Source organism: Staurois parvus, unplaced genomic scaffold (assembly GCF_062004578.1).
Source record: "Staurois parvus isolate SC_StPar_1 unplaced genomic scaffold, SC_StPar_1.0 ptg000172l, whole genome shotgun sequence".
In the NCBI taxonomy this organism is placed as follows: Eukaryota; Metazoa; Chordata; class Amphibia; order Anura; family Ranidae; genus Staurois; species Staurois parvus.
The window spans coordinates 8,473,266-8,489,009 of NW_028317968.1; the positions used below are offsets into that span (position 1 = coordinate 8,473,266).

Genomic DNA, 15,744 nt, shown 5'->3' on the forward strand with positions numbered 1-15,744 from the left:
TGTGCATAATACTTAGTACCAGAATAGGCTCTGCTTACCATTCATTCCATGCAACAGTTCAGCATGTTATACTTGTATACAAATATAACTCAGATTGATGTATGTAGGACCACTTATATCTCATTATTCTTAGCAGCAGATGTGGTTTAGCTTTGCACATCTGACATAAGAAAACCCTAAAATAAAATATTAAATCTAAAGCTCAACACCAAATATAAAGTATCATGCTGTTATTCCTATCTTTGAAACTTAATATTAGCTTTTCTATATAAACACTTAATGGCTGATACTATAAGTGATGCAGGACCTGACCTCAATAGCCACAAAACAGATAGATATGGTCAGGTTAAATTTAGGTAATCATGATCTGCTTTGCTTTCTGAAAATCATAATTTTCAGTCTGTCAAGTTCTTTTCCTTCAGTTTAATTTGTATTTGCTTTGCTATTTGCTACTGTGGGAGTTTACAGTGAGATAACTGGATTTTTAAAGCAACAAACCCAACAGAGTCTATTATACAACAGCAAGGTTAAAAGCTTGAAAAAAGACACATTAAAGTTTTTGTTATATTATTAATATAATTATTATTATTGTTCTATTGTGCTTTTTGGTTGCTGAAATTCTGGCACCAGAATAAGAATAGGGGAAATACTCTAATGGGGCACTTGTTGTATTGACTGGTTGCATCTCTAGCCAATGTTTCCCTCCATCTTGAATGGTTTACTCTTCCAAGTGTGAGGGTACACCGACAGGTTTTAACCCTTCACTACTCTATCCAAAAGAAAATGTTTCAGCTTTAGATACAGTGCCACACTTATTAGATAATTATCAGATAATTATTTGTAAAAAATGTTGAAAACCTTTTATAATTTTCCTTCCACTTCACAATTACGTGCCACTTTGTGTTGGTCTATCACATGAAATCCCAATAAAATACATTTATGTTTTTGGTTGTAACATGACAAAATGTGGACAATTTCAAGGGGTATGAATATGTTTTCAAGATACTGTATATTTTTATGATAAATCACTATAGATCATACTTTACTGGATCTTTTACTCCATGCCTCTATAATCTATTGTGATTGGGTACAAATGTGTACTAAAATGCATATTATTCAATAGCAACAGAATATTACAAATTGGTTAAAAATGGAAGACAGGCTTTTAAAAATGTAGGCTTGCAATATATGAAAATTTGCTGATCATTGTACTGCATATGAATGCAGGTTGTAGTTATAAGCTGGCTATAGGTGACATCTGCCCATCTTTGAACAAACTGTGCTTCACCTAAGTGCTTTACGGATGTGCTTTGCTTAGCTGCTAAATCAGATGGTCATAGGGTCAGTAAAAGTTACACTGTTATAAACTGCTGAAGTCTTTTGCGAGCTGAAGATTCCTCTGCTTTATATTCCTGTGCATGTAGTTTAATCTCTTTGCTGTTGTGAAGTCTTCAGTACAGGAGCTAAGTTTACACCCCGCTTCCAAGAATCCTAAGCCATGTCTAGAAGAATCCACATCATGCAGACGTCCTGACAAGCCAGTAATGAAGTGCTAAAAATGATTTTTTCTTGTGTAGCACAGTGCAGACGGGACCCACCACTATCTTCTCCCCAATTCATCCAATGAATGGATGCAGCACATGTGCAATAAAAGTGTTGTTACCTTTTCTCGCAAGGAATAAGAGAACAATAACCTATCAGCTGTAATATCTAGATGTGTGATAACCAGTTCTGACTTCTTGGAGTGCTTATTATCATTACAGCAGTAATACACAGTCAAACTATTGTAAGCCATACTTAAACTGGCAACATCACTTGCTTTTATTAAGTACTATAGGTCTATCTCAGTGAGATAGAGAAATATATACGTATACTGAATAAATTAACTGCTGTATATATATCAAAACAATGTATAGAAAACATATTTTTATAGGAAAAAAAATAACTCTCAATATAGAAATTGACATTCAGGATAGATAGATAGATAGATAGATAGATAGATAGATAGATAGATAGATACCCACATATATATATATATATTTTAAAAATATTCTTCCCAAATATATTGACATATATTTGAAATGCTAAAATTTTGGCCATATTCAATATATTTCAAAATATATTTTAATAAAAAAAAAATAAAAAAATATATGTATATATATATATATATATATATATGTATATTTTTTTTTTGTTAACATATAAAAAAAGTCATTTTAACATATATTCATATATTTTCCCATATATTTGTAAATGCATTATTCCAAAAATGTAGATTTGTATCTTTAAAGACATTATATTTCAAAATGTATTTTAAAAAATATTTTCATATATTTTGTAATAAAAACGCTTTTCAACATACTATATATATATTTATTTATTTATTTATTTATTGAAATATATTTTGAAATATATGGAATATGGCCAAAATTCTAGCATTTCAAATATATGTCAATATATTTTGGAAGAATATTTTTAAAACATATTTCAAATACATTTTTCTTCCATATGGGTTGACAGATAGATAGATAGATAGATAGATAGATAGATAGATAGACAGATAGCTAGATAGTAGACAGAGAGATAGCAGACAGACAAATAGAAAGATATATATATATACTGTATATATATATATATATATATATATATATATATATATATATACAGTCATGGCCGAAATTGTTGGCACCCTTGATATTTTTCCTGAAAATCAAGTATTTCACACAAAAAAGGTATTGCATTAACACATGTTTTGCTATACACATGTTTATTCCCTTTGTATGTATTGGAACAAATATAAAACAGAGGCAGAAAAGCAAATATGACATAATGTCACACAAAACCCCAAAAATGGGCTGGACAAAAGTATTGGCACCCTTAACTTAATATTTGGTTGCACACCCTTTGGAAAACATAACTGAAATCAGTCGCTTCCTATAACCATCAATAAGCTTCTGACACCTCTCACCCGGAATTTTGGACCACTCTTCCTTTGCAAACAGCTCCAGGTCTCTCTTATTGGAAGGACACCTTTTCCCAACAGCAATTTTAAGATCTCTCCACAGGTGTTCAATGGGATTTAGATCTGGGCTCATTGCTGGCCACTTCAGAACTCTCCAGCGCTTCTTTGCCATCCATTTCTGAGTGCTTTTTGACGTATGTTTGGGGTCATTGTCCTGCTGGAAGACCCAGGATCTTGGACGCAAACCCAGCTTTCTGACACTGGGCCCTACAGTGCGACCCAAAATCCTTTGGTAATCCTCAGATTTCATGATGCCTTGCACACAGTCAAGGCACCCAGTGCCAGAGGCAGCAAAACAACCCCAAAACATCATTGAACCTCCACCATATTTTACCGTAGGTACTGTGTTTTGTTCTTTGTAGGCCTCATTCCGTTTTCGGTAAACAGTAGAATGATGTGCTTTACCGAAAAGCTCTATCTTGGTCTCATCTGTCCACAAGACGTTTTCCCAGAAGGCTTTTGGCTTACTCAAGTACATTTTGGCAAACTGTAGTCTTGCTTTTTTATGTCTCTGTGTCAGCAGTGGGGTCCTCCTGGGTCTCCTGCCATAGCGTTTCATTTCATTTAAATGTCGACGGATAGTTCGCGCTGACACTGATGCTCCCTGAGCCTGCAGGACAGCTTGAATGTCTTTGGAACATGTTTGGGGCTGCTTATCCACCATCCGGACTATTCTGCGTTGCAATCTTTCATCAATTTTCCTCATCCGTCCACGACCAGGGAGATTAGCTACAGTGCCATGGGTTGCAAACTTCTTGATAATGTTGCGCACTGTGGACAAAGGCAAATCTAGTTCTCTGGAGATGGACTTGTAACCTTGAGATTGTTGATATTTTGCCACAATTTTGGTTCTCAGGTCCTCAGACAGTTCTCGTCTCCTCTTTCTGTTGTCCATGCTTAGTGTGGCACAGACAGACACACAATGCAAAGGTTAAGTGAACGTCTCTCCTTTTTATCTGCTTTCAGGTGTGATTTCTATATTGCCCACACCTGTTACTTGCCCCAGGTGAGTTTACAGGAGCATCACATGCTTGTAACATTCTTATTTATCCGCAGTTGTGAAAGGGTGCCAATACTTTTGTCCAGCCCATTTTTGGAGGTTTGTGTGACATTATGTCGAATTTGCTTTCTTTCCTCCCTTTTTTTGTTTTGTCCCAATACACACAAAGGGAATAAACATGTGTATAGCAAAACATGTGTTAATGCAATACGTTTCGTGAGAAATACATGATTTCCTGGAGAAATATCAAGGGTGCCAACAATTTCGGCCATGACTGTATATATATATAGTAACATATAAAAAAGTCAGTTTAACATATATTTTTCCGTAGATTTGTAAATGTAGATTTGTATCTTTGAAGACATTATATTTGAAAAGTATTTTTAAAAATATTTTCATATATTTTGTAATAAAAACGCTTTTCAACATACAACATATATATATATACATATATATATATATATATATATATATATATATATATACATATATATATATATATATTGAAATATATGGAATATGGCCAAAATTCTAGCATTTCAAATATATGTCAATATATTTTTTGGAAGAACATTTTTAAAACATATTTCATATACATTTTTCTTCCATATGGGTAGATAGATAGATAGATAGATAGATAGAAAATGTTTCAGTTTCTTTATTATTTAACAATATATTTCCATTACAGGAAAATATTCATTAGGTAAGAATTCACTTCCGTACAGATGAAAATCTCCCTATGTAAGATTGCTTCAGATAATAATAATGTTCCTGCATAGTTGCTTGGATAGCTGTGTTCCTTGATCTTTTTGGCTCACTGAACACTGACCAGCAGTGGTTTATAATTTTAGCGTGATGTTTCAGTAAGGAAATCACTAATAGTAAATTGTTGGAGTTGCATTTTTCTGACAACTAAGTATTAACAAACCAATTTTGAGTAAAAAAAAATTATTACAAAAAATTAAAGGGAAAGATAACAAACATATATATGATATGTATATATATGTATATATGATAACAATTGGGAACTTGTGCACATCTTATCATTTTGTTGACTATACTAACCCAGCTGAGTGGATGTTGTTCTAAAAAGCCATACATTCTACCACTGAATTGGAAATCTATGTTCTCTTCTAAGGCCCAATGAAATTGCTGGTTGAACTGGTGGAAAGGAAAATGGGAGAGATTGCCCCTAGCAGCTAATCAAATTCTTGCTATCATTTTCCACCAGGCAACCTCAGCCCGCTTGAATTTGGGTAATGTTGCAGCACAGTATACCCCAGCATCTCTGTGTTTCCACCATTCCCTGTACACCAGTGTTTTCAGTGACCCCTGGGTCACCCAATGAACATCACATGTCACCCAGTGACCTGTTCCTCTAGTACTTCCTGTGTCATCCAGTGTTATTCTGTTTCAGTGTTCCAGTTCTTGTCAACCTTGACTTAGTACCTGCTGCATGCCCTGTTTTCTGACCTGTCCCCACTTACAGGATCTGTTTCTTCTATATAATGCCCTGGTTCTTTGCAATGTCAGTTGCCATTTCCTAGCTGTATCCCAGGGAAGCAACCTGGAAAGTATCCTGCTGCAAAGCCTATCACCCCTTGCAGGGTGCCCAAGGTACATATCAGGTGGCTGCTTACAATGTGTTCATCAGCTTACACCTCCACTAAATGTGCAGACATCACAGAGGGTCTACAATCCCTGACCTGACCTTACATATATCTTCCCAAATTTTGTATATTTCTGTGGCATCTAGTAATTAAGCAAGAGCATACAGCAAAGGGACGCGTCAATAAACATGTCCATACATTAATGATTCCCACTAATATAATGTCATGCAAACTGCAGGCTTGTTTCTTTATAGCAAGTATTGGATCATTTCTTTCAATACACATGACTAATTTATAAGAAAAACGTTTATCTCATGTACTCATTTACAAGGATTGAGATGTTTAGGAGACTAAAATTTCTACAGTATTGGTAACCAGCCATGTCATATGCAGTCTGCAGATGAAAGTAATTTGACATTTTCCAGTGAATTATTCCTCTGGAAACACTCATGACTTCAGTTTTTAGGCAGATATACAGATAAAATATATTTTTAATGTACCTATAAACTAAAAAAAATGTGTTCCATTTGAACACATTAAAAAGAAAGCTAGCACACCAATATAAAAGCTGGGGGTCACCAGAAATGCAAGCCTCTCTCAGCATCATGCTCAGCCAACCCATAGTGACATCACTTCTGGTCTGTTTTTCCAATGGAAATGCCAACCAGCCCAGACAAGAAGTTATGGGCAGGACCTCTGTAAAGTATTGCCCTAATGCATGGGTAGGCAACCTGTGAGAGATAAAGATGTAGCTTAACAACATTAAAGAGATCAAAGATCACTGGGGTTTGACAACCATTTTTTTTTAAAGAAATTAACTAGCAAGACCTAAGTAGTAAAGAAAACTTTAAAAATATAATAAAACAAATGTCACTCTAAAAATATAAACCTAGCCTACCATAAATGTGGACAGTGTCAGTCAGTAAGCAGTGAACAGTGTCAGTAGGGCAGTAAATGGTGAATGGAAGGTGTTAGTAGGGCAGTGGACACAGTCAGTGGACAATGTCAGTAGGGTAGAAGATGGTGTCAGTAGGGCAGAGGATGGTGTCAGGAGGACAATGGATGGTGTGTGAACAGTGTCAGAAGGCAGTGGACAAGGTTAGTAGAGCTGTGGACAGTGTCAGTAGGGCAGTGGATGGTGTCAGTAGGGCAGAGGACGGTGTCAGCAGGGCAGAGGATGATGTCAGTAGGGTAAGGGGCGGTGTCAGTAGAGCAGTGGATGGTGTATGGATGGTATAAGTAGGGCAGTGAATCGTGTCAGCAGTTATTTATTTGTATAATAATTTTTTTATTATTTTTTAAATTAAACATGTTTTTTACAATATTAATTTTTTTTTAACAATTGTTTCAGGAGTCCCATTGAGGGACTTTGGTGAAATATCAAGGGTCTAAACAGACCCCTGATATCTCAATTGTGAGACAGAGAAAGGGGCTGAGTACAAAGATTCCTCAGTCCCTTTCTCTGCAGCCTCAGCTGCACTGGACAGTGAATGACTGGGAAGTGTTCTGTGCTGAGTGGCTTCCTGTTCATTCACAAACTGAAGCATAGTAAACCCAATTTACTATGCTTCAGTTATGACTGGACATAGATAGTTATCAGTACCAATCACTGATTGTAATCATTCAGAAAAGGAAGGGTCTGGTAAATGTCATATGTATCTGCCCCTTCCTCACTCATCATCCAGAAACATCCTCTGCAGCAGCTGGTGAGAGGGTTGAGGAGGAGAACCTGGCAGATCACAAAATGAGAAACTTGGAGAGGAGGTGCAGCGGGGGCAGCATTGAGTGGAACCGATGGGCTGTATTCTCCTCCCTGCAGCAGATGAATGCCAGTGGGAAAGAAAGGAGGAAAAGTGGGCATTGTTGGCATTTAGCTACTGCAGGAAGGAAAATATAGCCCATCAGTTCCACTAAATGCCACCCCTACTGTCCATCCAGATTTATGGGGTCAGCAACCAAGGGACACAATCTAACTGTCACCTGCCTGCTATCGATGGTCAGGTTGCTGACCCCCACTCTAATGTAACCTATGAAGCACAATATATAGCTATGGATACATTAAAAGCAATATTTCCTAGGGTTATCCTTACCCACTTCAAAGTGTATGTGATGCCAAAACATTTTTTCAGATATAGATAAAGGAAGGGTAAATCCCCCATCAGGTCTTTTTCCCACTGGGAAGATTTTCCTTTACTTCCTATCCTGGAGAGGCAACAAGAAATGAGAGTAAATTTCTGAAATGTCCCCATTAAATAATTTTTGCTATTCTCTTTCTCTGGTAACATGTACTGAAAGAATATGGAAGTTGCCATTGTTGACCTTTCCTTCTGAAATGCTACTTGCTTGGCTATCATTTTACTACAATTGTTTATACTGACTAAAACACTGATTTGGAATAAGTACACTGGTCGGTAGTTTTGACTTTATTGTGACATTCTAATCTGAAGAAATGTAATCTATATGTCAGTGATAGGTGTGAGATTTTCATATTTGGAGTTCTTCAAATGGCCACACTAACTGGTGTGTTTGCCAGAGTCAAACTTGCATACAGGGGGAAGTGAAACATTAGCAGCAGCATTACTACCATTACTAATTATGACAGCTTCCTGCTCTGACTGGTTTTTAGGAAGCTGGTGGTCTCCAGCATCCTAACAACCAGTTAGTCATCCATGCCTGGCCCATTCAGCTCTCAACCAGAGATGCAAGCTTACAGTTGGATGTAAACAAAGAGGTGAGGATAGTTGCTGACACATAAGAAAAAAAAGGCATGGGTTCCCCCTTAAAATCATAGAAATTGTATAAGGCACAGAATATAGGGGTCAGGGTACATAATGCATAAAATTCTTGGGTCTGGGGTGTGTACTGTGCAGAGTGCAAGGTCAAGAGTACAAAATGAAGAGAGCACAGGTATCTAGGTTGTGTAACCTCTTAGAACAAATGTCCCTTTCCCCCATACTTACCCTTCAAGCACAAATCCTTTTTCTCACAAATTCCAACTTATATCTCAAATCCTCACCTCCCCCAGCACAAATCCTCCAAATCCTCTCCCAAATCCTCCCAGCACTAAACTTTCCTCCCAAAATCCCTTCAACACAAATCTTCTCTCTCTTAAATCCCCCCTCCCCAGGACAACCCCCCCAAGTTCCCTTCAGCAATAATCCACCCCTCCAACTCCCACCTCCGAGCACTAAACCTCTCCCCCTACAATCCTTCCACCAGCACAAATCCTCTCCTTCACCAAATCCCCCCAGCACTAATCTTCTCCCCCAAATCCCCCTCCCAGCACAGATCATCTTTCCCCCATAATTCCCCCACTTAGTGCAAATCCTCATTGCCTCAAAATACCCCTCTAAGCACAAATCTTCTATCCCCACTAATTCCACCTACCCAGCACAAATCCCCTCCAATGTATAGTATAGTTCCCCTCCAATGCCACGTATAGTTCAAGAGGGGGGATGCATGCCCTGCCCACCATTCTTGGCCTGCCAGATTGCATGTTCAGATATGGTAGGCATTGATTTTGTGGGAGACCTCAAGCATTTTCTATTTTCATGGGTCCCCCATTAACATCCATACCAGACCCTCATCTAGGATAAGGGTCTGCAAAGATGAAGAGAATCTCTTTTTTTTTTTGCAAACAGAACAAAGCATCTAGGTACTGTCACTTATCAGCTAACTTAAACAGATTTTTTTAAATAAATATATTTTGCTGAAGTATATTGTATATATGGATGCATAAAATTTCACATGTAGGTCCAGGGCATTCCCCAAACATGTTATTTAAATTAAGTTTGCATTTGTAATGTTTCTCTTTAAGCATCATTAAAATTGCTCTTCCCGCAAATAGAATTTTAAATTTCCCACCAGTACTTGTCCCCCAGGAGCATTGCCCAGCTCCCTATGTCTGTCCCTTTGTCTGTCAACCCATCGGTTCTAGACTAGAAAATGCCCATTGAGTTCAAATTTGACAAAGTTCACCATATGCAAAGTTCAACAAACTAACACTGAACCAAACCCAGATACAGTAGGTTTGGCTCACCAATAATCAGTGACTTTGAAAGTCTTGAAGCCAAAGACAAATGGGCAACTAGTATTTTTTTTTAAAAAGAGCCAGCAATAGTAACTTCTTAATTAATCCCTGTACTGATTTCCTTTAATAGTACAGTAATTCACAGAAAGTACATGCTCGTTCAAGACAACTAAAGACCTTTAGGGAAAAAAAGAGAAAATTCAGACACACACTAGGGATATTTGTGGTCTCCAGTTGCCCTGAGCAAGTTTATGAATATCAACCCATGCTTTGGTTCAGACTAAATACCTTGTTCTATATGTTCCCCAACATATAAACAAAACATGTCTTTTGAAAATGTACATAAATATGTGGTAGTACATGTAAAAACAAGAGCATACTCATAAGCTCATGTTGCAATTACATAGGTGTGACAGTGAAGTAAGAATACTCTCCTTTAGGTGTATTACAACTGCCAATGTAAATTTTGTATATGACATTAAAGACTACTAATATTTTTAACAACCTTTGTCCTTTTCAATTTGCAGACAATAGAAAATATCAAAGTTTACCTTCATGAGAAGGAACTGTGGAAAAAGTTTCATGAAGCAGGAACCGAAATGATCATAACCAAAGCTGGCAGGTTAGTAAGAAATGTAGTTCATAATTTGCTGGGATTTTACAGTATTACCTTGTTCAGACTGCTCTACAAATGTGTAGCTCTCAATTACAGGGTCTGCATTCTGAAAGCATGAAAGATCCAAAAAGTGCAGAATCATCATTACATAACTAAAAAAAAGTAGTATTTTCTTTGTAGAAACTTATTGTAAGATAATTTACAATACTAAAGGTTCACATTTATAGGACAAATACTATGCATTGTTATTTAAGTTGGAGCTTTAGGCTGCCATCTTCATCTTTGGTTCCCTACTTAGCAATCACTGGGGTTGAATTACTAAAGGCATATAGACTATGCACTGTTCAAGTGCAGTTGCACTCATTTTCCCCAGAGCTTAGTGAAATTGCTGAAGCTCTGCTGATTTCCATCAATGAAGTCATGCGCAATCAAAAGTTATGTTTTTTCCTTGCATCAGATTGAGTATTCTTTACAAAGTGAAGCTTCATCACATTCACTAAGCTCTGAGAAAATTAGTGCAGCTGCACTTGAAAAGTGCACAGTCTGTTTGATTTAGTAAATCAACCCCACTGACCTGAAAATGTAAGCAGAATGGTTAAAAAGCAGGGAAAGGAATAACAGCTAACCTCTATCCTCAGAGGTTCCCTTTAGAGGCAGATTGGAAAAATAGACTCACACAGAAATGTATAGGTTTTCAGTTCCTCTCTCTTTTGGAATTACACACGTAGCCTTTAAAAGTGTGCTATGTAGCACAGTAGAGCCTTCTTAGAACAGACAGTATTCACATGTCCTATTCCAGCACATATCCCAAAATGAAGAGGATTATTGCTCATTTTAGGACAGTGAACATGCCAATCATTTCTTCACCTCAATGGCCACATGCACGTTCAGAACCACTGGTGTATAGTGCAAACATAGCCTATTATTATAAAACCATTTATTCCAAAGTACCTATAGCTGTTTTAGACATTTTGGCCAACATCAGAGAAATTTATGGAAGCCATAGTTTCTGCTGAGTAGGGATTTTGACTAGCATACAAAACCCTTACCTTCTTTGTTGGGTCAAAAGCTCTACACCATTTGGCCACTTGGGTGTAAAAGAATGATTTTGCCTGACTCTAACGAGCAAGGCCCTCTGATTCCTCTTATACCAAATTGTATTGTAACTGTAATGTCTGCCTTCATTTTGTAAAGCACTGAGCAAACTGTTGGCGCTATATATATCCTGTATATTAATAATAATTATAATCATACTGGCTCTGCCCACTATCCTTAAATGAGTAATAATCCTCTTATTTTGGATATATGATGGAATGAGACATGTGAATACCGTAATGTCATAATGTGCTAGTATCCATTTCATACTAGCACACTGTGTAAAACTTACCTCAAAACAAAGCCCTCCAGAGGTGCGCTGTCACCGCTGCAGAGGCTTCCATCTTCACCTGGTCTTCCCTCCGGGTCGCGAGCTACAGCCATCTGACAGGCCGGGCTGCAATGACGTCACTCCTGAGCTTGCACGCAGGAGTCTCAGGCCATGGTACAGTACTCTGAAGGAACGGCACGGGTATGCAGTTCCTTTAGAGTGCATGCGCAGGCTTTAAAAAAAGAGAAAATATCTCCTAAACAATGCACATTTAGGAGATATTAATTTTACCTACAGGTGAGCTTTATTATTAAGTTTACTTGTAGGTAAAAGTTAAAAAAACGAGTTCAATTACCACTTTAATGCTCTTAGTCCCTTCTTACTATAACTGTAATGGTTATACCAGGGGCGGACTGACCATTTGGAAACTCGGGCACTGCCCGAGGGCCCGGGGTCAGTAGGGGGCCCCATGAGATGCCCCTGGTACCTTTTTCATAGGCTTTTTTGAGTTTGGGCAAGGAAACAGGGGCCCCATGATCCCCTATTGCCCAGGGGCCCCATGAGTTGTCAGTCCGCCCCTGGTTATACTTGCTTGAGTGTACTGCAAAATACATACAGGTGGTAATACAGGTGGTTAGGGCTTTCGCTTAGTGTATATCAGCGCACTGCATTTTTCACTATATAAGGGTCCTATTTAAAAAAGTGTAAGCGTACATAAAAGTTAGCTAATCCTTTAACAATGTTGCTGTTTATATTTAAAGCTCAACGCCAGGGAGATATATGAATCCACAGTTGAAGTTACATACTGTGAAGGAAATAAGTATTTGATCCCCTGCTGATTTTGAATGTTTGCCCACTCACAAAGAAATGATCAGTCTAAAAATGGTAGGTGTATTGTAACACTGAGAGACAGAATAGCAACAAAAAATTCAAAAGAAATGTATGTCTAACAAATGATGCACTGATTTGCATGTTCATGAGGGAAATAAGTATTTGATCCCCTTCACAAAACATGACTTAGTAATTGGTGGCAAATCCCTTGTTGGCAATCACAGAGGTCAGGCGTTTCCTGTAGTCGGCCACCAGATTTGCACACATATCAGGAGGGATTTTGGCCCACTCCTCTTGGCAGATCCTCTCCAAGTCATTAAGGTTTGGTGGCTGTCATCTGACAACTCAAACTTTCAGCTCCCTCCGCAGATTTTCAATCGGATTAACGTCTGCAGACTGACTAGGCCACTCCAGGACCTTAATGTGCTTCTTCTTGAGCCACTCCTTTGTTGCCTTGGCTGTGGGTTTTGGGTCATTGTCATGCTGGAACACCCATTCATGACCCATTTTCAATTCCCTGGCTGAGGGATGAAGGTTCTCACCCAAGATTTGACGGTACATTGCCCCGCCCATCGTCCCTTTGATGCGGTGCAGTTGTCCTGTCCCCTTAGCAGAAAAACATCCTCAAAGCAGAATGTTTCCACCACCGTGTTTGACAGTTGGGATGGTGTTCTTGGGGTCATAGGCAGCATTCCTTCTCCTCCAAACACGGCAAGTTGAGTTGATGCCAAAGAGCTTGAATTTGGTCTCATCTGACCACAACACTTTCAACCAGTCCTCTGTATCATTCAGATGTTTAGTGGCAAACGTAAGATGGGCCTGGACATCAAATACTTATTTCCTTCACTGTACCTACAAACGGTGGAATTTAGGGCTTGTTCACACTTGACTAAATTTTGAACTCTTACCAAAAGTTCCTGTAGCTTTAGTATGTGCATTAGACAGGCGTTAATGAGCTTTAGTATAGGCGTTAAACAAGTGTTAATGAGCTTTAGTATGGGCCTTAGACAGGTGTTACTGAGCTTTGGGATGGGCATTAGACTGGCTTTTTACAAGTGTTAAAAACACTCCCCAAATGCCTTATGTGCAGTTTTGAAGCATTTGGCAAGCATTAACACCACACCACAAACTAAATAAACTGTAATGTTATTGATACACCACAAATGCCCCACAAACTGCCAGTGTGTTTGAGGAGCATCACCATAGACTTGAATGGGAGGCGTTGAAAATCTTCAAACTCTTCCTGACTCAACATAAGGCTTCAATTTTGATGCGACGCGATGCTGATGGTTTAATAATATGAACAGCACTGTGTGATGCCCATAGTATCATTTGCCTAGGCCTTTGAGGAGCATTAAAACACCACTCAATCGCCTGCTTTCGATGCCAGTGTGAACTAGGCCTAACAAAGAAAAGTGCAAGAATAATGGTTGCCCCACTCTTCTAAACATAACAAATAGAGCAGATGCTGCTTCTGAATAACAAAAGTGGCACTTTACATGCTATGATTTTTCTGCCTGTCTCCACCCCCTTGTTCGGCTTAGAACGGGAGGGAGGAGGAGGGTTGTTGACTCGGCATGCTATGCTTCTGTAGTGTAATCACTGCTCGGGCAGTGAGAGGGATGTGAGCTGTCTACTGTCACCTCATATCCCATAGGATAGGTTACACCTGGTGGTAATCTGCAACAGTTTTCTACATGGAAACTGTGGCATTCCCTCTGTTAATTTGGTGCAGACCTAAGCTAGTTTCTATTTCACTCTGAAAAAGAAACTGATGTGGATGGCACAAATAGACCTGAAACAGGTCTATCTGCTTAACTAATGTGGTGCATGCTACCCCTGAAAGTTTCCTGTGCTAACATAATGGTGCAGGAAGCTTAGTTAATTACCTGAAAAGTGTTTGTATTTCTGTCCATCCAGTCCTTAGATTTATACAGCTCTCTCAAACTGCACAGCCAGGCCGTTGATATAACCTCTCTTTATTTAAGGAGCAGCAGCAGACAGATGAGTTCAATAGAATGCTCCTTCCTCCTGTCAGCATGTTTGTTGTCTTATCTGCCAAGCAGACAAGGAGACTGTGGGCACCTCTGCATTGCTATAGCAGCATTGTTTGTCACCCATAATTTTTTTACGCATTTTATATAAAAATTAAAACATTTTTTCAGAGTGTGAATTAGAGCATGAGCAGATAGATTGTGATGTGATGAGGATATATACATGTATATTTACAGACATGGTATATATTGTAAAAGAGGACTTGCTCAAATAGTAGCTCTGTGATGGGCAGACACCATATTTATATATTCATTACAGGTAAGTATATAGCGCCGCCAATTTTCATAGTGCCTTATATATATATATATATATATATATATATATATATATATATATCGTACATTCAACATCAGTCCCTTACCCTCAATCTAAGGTCCCTAACTTACATTCATACATACACATACTAGGGCCAATTTAGACAGGATCCAATTAACCTACCAGCATGTCTTTTGAGTGTGGGAGGAGTACCCAGAGGAAACACACACAGGCACAGGGAGAACATGCAAACTCGAGGCAGGTGGAGTCATGGTTGCGATTTGAACCAATGACCCTAGTACTGCCAGGCGGAAGTGCAAAACATTTAGCCACTGTGCTGCCCATATAATGCAGTTTCGGAAACCAGCTTCAGGAAACAAAACAACTAAACAAGTTAGATTCATACAGGAGGCTTTTTCGCAGAGTATAAACAACACAGCACTTCCCCAAGTTTTCTTGCACAGTAAACAGCCTATCTGTACACACTCCACACAGGTTTTTAAAGTCCTTTTTCACAGCCAGATCATGTGAGCCTTTCCAAACCTTTTAACAAGGCAGGTGGATTTGTGGACTGGTCACCCAATAATTTCCGCAACCCAAAATCCAGGACCAGTAGAGGAGGTTTCCAATTAGTCTTTTAAAGAGAGACTTGTCTTCCCTTGAGCCGAAAACAGTCAAAATTATTTCTCTCATCCACCACCTTCTCTACTGGCTGGCAGGATCATGGGCAGTGCATATGTGTTACCAAGGTTTCTCACCTACACATGAGAAAGAGCTCTAGGGTTTCTTTTTTGTATGAAAAGAAAACCAAACTTCTTGTTTTCTCTGATCGTAATACGTTCTGGTCTAGGTCCTTGAGGTTTTGTACAGCTTTGGGTGGGATAAAGCCTCCAGTTCAATGTCCATGTTTTACCTGTTTGGGGGGGTTTAGCCACAGTGTTGGTGCAGTGTACCAGCAG

General features: G+C 38.6%; 1 protein-coding gene across 4 annotated transcripts in view; it reads left to right on the forward strand.

Annotated features, from left to right (window-relative positions):
• The window catches only part of TBX4 (T-box transcription factor 4), a 228,245-nt gene that overhangs the window by 46,970 nt on the left and 165,531 nt on the right, over positions 1-15,744 (forward strand). For all 4 annotated transcript variants that reach the window (XM_089676641.1, XM_089676640.1, XM_089676643.1 and 1 more), the window contains exon 3: positions 10,190-10,284. In XM_089676641.1, coding sequence (XP_089532767.1) covers positions 10,190-10,284 — 95 coding nt within the window. The remainder of the gene's footprint in view (positions 1-10,189; positions 10,285-15,744) is intronic.